We start from the raw sequence: 8,213 nt of genomic DNA, 5'->3' as shown, positions 1-8,213 counted from the left end.
TCATTTTTGATAGTGGACAAGTGACACATACCTGTTTTTCCTTCTGTGATATAAATGGTTTGACACAAGCAATATGTTCCATTTTTGATACTGAGGCATGGCCCAAGCGTTGATGCCAAACAGTGAATTGATTGATATCATTTTCCCTTTTTTTTCTTTCTGTCCAGTCATGGCTGCTCCCTGTGTTGCCATATTGTCACATTTGAGGTAGTAAAGTCCCTGTCTTAGCTCACCTTTTCCCAATACCTTCTTGGAACTCGAGTCAATGATTACACAGTTATTGGGACGAAACATCACGTCACAACCACTGTCTTGTGCCAACTTGTGTATAGACAGTAAGTTGTGATTGAACTGGGGCACAAATAGCACGTTTGTTAACTTTAAACTGTTTGGTAACACTGCATCTCCAATGTGTGTGATATGTGTTGTTGCTCCAGTTGGTAAATTGATGGTAAAAGTGGCCGGTGCGGGTTTGACATTCATCAAATTACCGAGGGATGATGTCATATAATCTGACTCTCCCGAGTCTATGATCCACTCGAATCCCATTTTCTTGTTCTTAACGGTAGACACCATGCCTGAGAAACCATAATCAATCTCTTCATCTGTTTCCGATTCCTTTTGTGACATTGAGCTGCCCTGTGGTATTAATTTCAAGATTCGATCAAATTGTTGTGCAGTCATCATTATTCCGTTTTGCTCTGCAGTTACCCCATGTGCATTATTTGCCATCTTGGGGTAGTTGGGTTTATTTCCAGACCATTTTCCTGTTGCACCCCTTTGACCTCCTGGTTTATGCTTGTAGTGCCACTTGGGATATCCTCCTGTGACTCCCCAACATTTATCATTTGAATGTCCTCTTCTTCCACAGTTGGTGCACTGCATATTTCTTTCAACATTTCCTCTGCTGTACATAGCCATCACATCAGATTCTCCTACTCCATTATGTGTCAACAACTCCTTTTGTGATTCTTCTTGTTGAACAGCCGAACATGCTGTTTCCACAGAGGATAAAGGAACCATCATTAAAAGCTGACTTCTTTGTGCGCCATACATATCATCCAGCCCATTCAAGAATTGAAATAACTTTGCTTCTTCTTTCAAGTCATCTATCGCCCTCAATAATTTTGCAACCTCAGGTGTGACAGTGTTAACTGCTGGTAGTACATTCATTGACTCTATCTCCTCCCATAAACCACTCAAACAGGTGAAATACTCATTTATCTTCATACCATTTTGTTTTAGACTGAATAGGTCTTTATTTAGCTTGTATTTTCTAGATCCATTAGTCAACAAGAATCTTTTTTCAAGTTGCTTCCAAATATCATAAGCTGTATTTATAAAGAGTACAGAGGATTTGATATTATCAGAGATATTATTATGCAGCCAAGATATTACCATATTGTTGCAGGTGTCCCACTGTGAAGCCTCCGCCAAATCTGTTGTGTTTCTTGTGACTGAACCATCAACAAAGCCAAGCTTTCTCTTTGCTGACAGTTGGATCTCAAAAGATCTTTTCCATGTTCTGTAATCCCCAGCACCTTGCAGCTTTGGTACGCTGATCGACGTAGGTCCATCAGAAGGATGCAAAAACAGAGGGTTTTGTAGATCTGTGAATGACAGTCTATTGGTAGCCATTACAGTCTTCAAGAAAGGTGTTTTTGAGATAGTGACAACACACTTTCAAACACAAGACAACGTTTAAACCACTATGTAACCACACACTGTGTAACTTACTATTACACTTCTCTCTATTGCAGTTATCTAAGCAGACTCTGATACCATGAAAAACAAGATAATGTTTATGCAAAGATAGCTGTGTAGATGAGGTTCAAAACTAGAGAATGCAACCAAAAACAAAACTGATAACAATCTGGTTTTTCATTCTGAGGACCACCCCTCTATCACTTGTCCTTATATCTGATACAACTCAGCAATGTAACAAACTTAATAGGAAAATACTAAACTGCCCTTTAAGGCTTAACATTATTGTGCATGACTATTGTTGGACACATACCATGCCCAGTCAGCATAAGATTAACTAGAAAACAGAAATAACGAGTGCTGGTCATCTTGCAGTGCATTGTGGCCAGCTTTATTCAAGCAGCTGCAATTCATAACTTCATTAAGTCGGTGAAGACTCTGAGCTGCTAGTGGTATTTAAGACATACAACTAAATCGCTGGCTAGGCGAGTGCTGTTCAATCGGTGAAGACTCTGAGTCGTGTTCCTTTAGAACTGGTATTGGTGAATGTCAAGTGTATTACAAGATTTACAAACTTTAGGCTGGAGCTAAAAGAATATATTGTCATTTCTTTTGGAAGTCAACAGGGTTTGTAATAAAATTTATGATGGTTTTTACTTCAAAATTAAGGTTCTGCAGAAAGAAAATGTTGATCTGTTAAAGTTAAGCCAGAACCGTAAGCTTGGCTAGCCCCCTCTAGCTCGACCACTGGTCCACCGTGTAACAGGTGGAGTAATGTTTTATCAATAAGGGAAAGAGATGGAAATGGAATGTCTTGTCTAAAGGAGAAGTGAATATTCGTTTGACGGAAGGTGGATCATCATACAGATTACTAGAAAGTTTAGTTAGTTTCATCTTGTCATTCTGAAATTGTGTAGGCTTGTTATCATATGTTAATTTGTTAAGTGGATCAAAAGCTATGTATATTTTTTGTAAAAAAAAATTCTGCATAATAATTATATCAAATGCTAATTTAGTTTTTCAACCGTCAATTAATTAAGTCTAAACTCTTGGGAACATGATGACAATTGACAACTAAATATTGCAATAATGTTTTTTCCTACTTGTTGGTATCAAAGTCTGTAGTTTTGAACATGCAGTCTCAGAAAGCAAAGGCCAAGCACATAAACTTGAATGGTCGAATCGATAAGGACCTCCTTTTCTAATATAAGTACGACGTCAATGGAGAAACATAGAACCCTTAAAATACAATTTCGTAATAGTTTTAGCTTTAATGAGTCCAAACTGACATCTTGAAGGATAAAAAAATGGCAATGAGTTACTTTGTCTAGTATAAAAGTAAAAGTGAAGTAACTCTTGTCTTATGTTGTTTTGTTACAAAAGAATCAATCAGAACTTCCTGTCTATAGAAAGCAGAAGCTGGAATGGAGAAACAAGAAGAGTTGCAGCAGAGGAAGTTGGGCAAAGGGAGGTTATTACTCTTTCCACTACCCTTTCAAGGCCATATAAACCCGATGCTTCAGCTTGCAAACATACTGCACTCCAAGGGCTTCAATATTACCATAATACACACTTCCTTTAACTCTCCAAACATATCCAGTTACCCTCACTTCACTTTCGAAAATATATCTGAAGATAGCCCTACTGGTTGCACTGACTTACTGGGAAATGTCAACAACATCATACTCCTAGTCAAACTCATAAACGAGGTCTGCTTTGATCCGTTTCGTGACTGCGTTAAGAAGCTGATATCAAATTCTTCTGCAGAGGATCCTATTCGCTGCTTAATATCGGATGCTTTATTGTACTTTACTCAAGCTGTTGCAGACTTGGTTAAGCTCCCGCGAATTGTTTTGAGGACAAGTAGTCTATTTTCGTTTCATGTTTTTCATTCCCTTCCACTCCTGCTTCAGAAAGGATATCTCTCCATGGAAGGTGCGGATTATTCTTCAAGTACATGTTTAAATTTTATTATCTTCAAGTATATCTGCCTCTAGGTAAATCTGTATGTCCCATGTTAGCTGTCATTTTACTTTTGTGATATGCCATTTGAGTTCAGTAAAAATTACTAATCGTTTATATATTTTCACTCACAAGTTGAAAATTTAAATACTGAAAATTGACAAGTTCTTTAAAAATCCAAATGACTACAAAAATGAAAGGAAATTGTACAAAAAAGACTTCTTTAAAAACCTGGACAAACATATGCCGGCTGCAGCCTGCAGAGCAATAGTTTGTGTGGTCGCACAAAATGCATCGACACTCGACAGAAATCAAATAAAAACTGGGATCCTTCTAAAAACAAGGATTGTTATGCTTGTCGTAGATGTATAAATCGAAAAAAATAAAAGCTACGAGGAGTAATATATATTTTTAAGTATGATTTTGATTACAATCACAAAGGGAAATTTTTTATCCTAAAGTTCGGTAATGAATTTAATCTTTGAGTACCTGTGAAATGTAAATTCATCTTTGAAAAATTTAGGAGTGGTCTCACTTGCAACAATTTGAAAAAATTGAAGTAGAAGCTAGGTGCTCCCCTGTTTAGAGTGCATGCATGTACAAGTAACTTTCTTTTGCAGATTCTGAATCAGAAACACCAGTACTAGAGGTTCCGCCGCTAAAAATTAAAGATGTTTTACTGACCTTCAAGAATGGGGGAGAGGCTCAGTCTGAGATGCTCTCAAAAATTATATCCGAAACTAAAGAAGCTTCAGGAATTATTTGGAACTCGTTTCAGGAACTTGAACAATCTATACTACCTACTATTCAACAAGAATTTCCCATCCCCAATTTCACAATTGGTCCATTCCACAAATACTTTACAGCCTCAGCAAGTAGCTTACTTGCACAAGACCAGACTGCACTTTCTTGGTTGGACATGCAAGCACCACTGTCTGTTTTGTATGTTAGTTTTGGGAGCATTGCTGCTATTGATAAGACTGAATTCTTCGAAATGGCTTGGGGCTTGGCCAATAGTAAGCAAAAATTCTTGTGGGTGGTTCGACCTGGAGTCATCCGTGGCTCAGAGTGGCTCGAGCCCTTTCCAGCTGGCCTCCTTGACGCTGTGAGTGAGAGGGGTCATATTGTTAAATGGGCTCCGCAACAAGAAGTGTTGGCTCATCCCGCCACAGCATGTTTTTGGAGTCATTGCGGATGGAATTCGACGTTAGAGAGTATTTGTGAAGGAGTTCCAATGATTTGTTCCCCTTCTTTTGGTGATCAGCTGACAAATGCAAGATATGTGGAAGCTGTTTGGAAAGTGGGATTAGTGTTGGAGAATGGCATCAAAAGAGAAGAGATAACAAAGGCAATAAGGAGAGTCATGATTGATCAGGAAGGGAAAGAGATGAAAATGAGAATGTCTTGTCTTAAGGAGAAAGTAAACTTTTGTTTAACTAAAGGGGGGTCTTCAAACAAATCATTAGACAGCTTAGTAAGTTTCATTTTGACATTTTGAAACTTCTTAGGCTTTTCTAGATGGCTTCTTGATCATAAAATGCCGACATGATTGGTATTGGTATTGTATTTTATTTGTAACTTTTTGCTCAGTAAAGACATAATGCAACAATCTGGAGTATATGTAATATGTTGAATTGCATAGTTGCATAAAATGCTGATTCCATCTGTGTGACTGTCGCCGCCCTACCAGACTATTAACTCTAAATCAAAATTAATACAAAATATAATTATTAATCCAAAATTTTATTATAAGGGTGACTATTACAAAACTGCAGCTAAAAGCAAAAGTCAAACCACTCCAAACCTAAGGTCCTTGAATTCCAATGTTATCCAATTCAAACTCTTAGGCAAAACCTAAAATTGTAAGTAACGAGTTATGCAACCCAGCAAAAAAACAATCGATCCAACTATCAGACCAAGTAACACATAAACATATAACAAAATACGATATTTTATACGATACGATATACGAAACTAACATTTTCGATATATATTCCTTTTTTTATTCGATACACAATACACATAGCACATAAATAACAATAATTCAAAATCCATAATTCATACCACGACCACTACAACCCGGTGATAACGGTCCTAAAATTTTCAAAAAACTGTCACTACAATCCGGTGACTACGGTTCTAAGTTCTTATTCGATATTTTCACAAACCATGACATAAATCAGAGATTCAAAATTATCGTCTCGACACCAGACATACACAACAATACATATACAATAACACATATTACTTTAAAATATATCATCACTTAGCCCATGATAATCAAATATAAACGCATAACATACAATTTTAAAAACACTATAAATATCGATCGAAAACTTATCTCAAAACCTGACCAGATCTGAATTTACTCTTTTTGACCCTCTAACGATGTTTTCTTCAAAATTTCGAAACACGAAAGTTGTAGACAACGAAAAGATCTTTCCTAAAAGTTCAGGATCACTGAATTCCGACTTACGATAAATTTTCTACGAATTTTACAAGATTGTTGATTTATTCTGAGAAGAGCCCTACGAATTTTGATAATAAAACCGAGAAAAACGAATAATATGTATTTATAGCGATATAAAACCCTCTTTCTTAACCTACAAGTTATATATATTAGAATCTGATCCAAATTTTAGGCCCATTAGTCTAAATCAATTTTAAATCCTAATCCTTATCCAATTTTAATACTTTTCTTCTATTATTCTATTATTAATCGAATTCTAAAAATTACGGCATATTACATACTACCCTCCTTCAAAAGAATTTGGTCCCCAAATTCACAAAAAAACTATACATCTACGCCCTTTAATTTCCTATAGGCCAAACTTTTATAGGCCAAACTTAAACTAAGGTCCACGGAAACGCATCCTAGAGAATGTACTAGTCACGTACCTAATACACTTTGAAGAACAACCTACTCTTGATACGAACTATAATAGCCCGCACTTGTAGACTATTAATTTTAAATCAAAATTAATACAAAATACAATTATTAATCCAAAATTCTATTACAAGAGTGATTATTACAAAAGTGCAGCTAAAACGGAAGTCCAAAAGTCAAACCACTCCAAACCTAAGGTCCTCAAATTCCAATGTTATCCAACTCGAACTCTTTGGCAAAATCTGAAATTGTAAGTAATGAGCTGTACATCGCAGCAATAAAATAATTGATTCAACTAGCAGGCCAAGTAACACATACACATATAACAAAATACGATATTCTATATGATACGATATACAAAACTAACACTTTCGATATATATATACTTATTCTTATTCGATACACATAGCACATAAACAACAATAATTCAAAATCCATAATCCATGCCACGACCACGTCAACCCGGTGATAACTGTCCTAAATTTTCAGAAAACTGTCACTACAATCCGGTGACTACGGTTCTAAATTCTTATTCGATATTTTTACAAACCGTGACATAAATCAGAGATTCAAAATTATCGTCTCGACACCACACATACACAACAATACATATACTATAACAAATATTACTTTCAAATATATCATTACTTAGCCCATGATAATCAAATATAAACGCATAACATACAATTTTAAAAACACTGGAAAAATCGATCGAAAACATACCTCAAAACCTGACCAGATCTGAATTTACTCGTTTTGACACTCTAAACGATATTTCTTCAAAACTACGAAACACGAAAGTTGTATACAACGAAAAGATCTTTCCGAAAAGTCCAGTATCACTGAATTCCAACTTACGATAAATTTCCTACGAATTTTACAAGATTGCTAATTTATGCTGAGAGTAGCTCTACGAATTTTGATAATAAAATCGAGTAAGACGAATAAGATGTATTTATAGCGATACAAAATCCTCTTTCTTAACCTACAAATTATCCATATTAGAATCTGATCCAAATTTTAGGCCCATTAGTCTAAACCAATTTTAAATCCTAATATTTATCCAATTTTAATATTTTTCTTCTATTATTCTATTATTAATCGAATTCTAAAAATTACGGGATATTACAATCTATTAACAAATTAGTGTCGGTAGTTTAGGGATGGTATATAAACCAACCAACAAAGCCCAAGTCTATCCCTGGGCCAATGCTAGGTATACCTACAAAGGGAGACCCAACAAGATTCGACCCCATTTGATGAGAATCCGGCCGAAGCAAGCACGTTGGACCACTATTCGGCTTAACAAGGGACAAAATCACTTGCACAATACTTTTTTCATCACGCACGTTAACCAAACATCCGTCGAGTCGAGGGACAAAATCATTTGTATAAACCAATTTCCACCACCAACAATAAGGCTTGAAGATGGTCGTATGCTGAATTTTCTCCCATATCCCTGACATTGTACGAGCGCAATCAACATCTCGGCTAACAAATTTACAAGTACAACCACGTGACAAAATCTACACCTATATTTGTTCTTGTAAAAACCCTTTAAGCCCCAAAACTTTGACATATAAATAAGCCTAGGTTTGGAAAACTTCTACGGTCGTACGCTTACCTTGACAGTCTATTTCCTTTTATTCTACTTACATTT

General features: G+C 35.9%; 2 protein-coding genes across 2 annotated transcripts; one reads left to right on the top strand and one right to left on the bottom strand.

Moving 5' to 3' along the window:
* On the bottom strand, window positions 1-1,638 carry LOC141685137 (uncharacterized). Its single transcript, XM_074490258.1, has one exon. It carries the CDS (start codon window positions 1,636-1,638, stop codon window positions 1-3), a length of 1,638 nt encoding a protein of 545 aa, XP_074346359.1.
* Window positions 1,639-3,128: 1,490 nt separating this feature from the next.
* Window positions 3,129-5,267, top strand: LOC141686726 (UDP-glycosyltransferase 76B1-like). Its single transcript, XM_074491775.1, has 2 exons — window positions 3,129-3,639; window positions 4,287-5,267. The coding sequence occupies exons 1-2, from the start codon at window positions 3,129-3,131 to the stop codon at window positions 5,162-5,164; spliced, it is 1,389 nt and encodes a 462-aa protein (XP_074347876.1). The 3' UTR covers window positions 5,165-5,267.
* The last annotated feature ends 2,946 nt before the right edge of the window (window positions 5,268-8,213 follow it).

This window comes from Apium graveolens, chromosome 9 (genome assembly GCF_009905375.1).
Source record: "Apium graveolens cultivar Ventura chromosome 9, ASM990537v1, whole genome shotgun sequence".
Classification (NCBI taxonomy): domain Eukaryota; kingdom Viridiplantae; phylum Streptophyta; class Magnoliopsida; order Apiales; family Apiaceae; genus Apium; species Apium graveolens.
Note: the sequence above shows the minus strand (reverse complement) of the source record. Positions and strands in the feature narration are given on the sequence as shown.

Bases quoted from the DNA above. Each gene is read 5' to 3' on its own strand.
- LOC141686726 (XM_074491775.1), top strand. From the start codon at position 3,129: ATGGAGAAACAAGAAGAGTTGCAGCAGAGGAAGTTGGGCAAAGGGAGG. The intron at 3,640-4,286 runs GTGCGGATTATT...TTTCTTTTGCAG, and splicing joins AGGATATCTCTCCATGGAAG to ATTCTGAATCAGAAACACCA.
- LOC141685137 (XM_074490258.1), bottom strand. From the start codon at position 1,638: ATGGCTACCAATAGACTGTCATTCACAGATCTACAAAACCCTCTGTTT.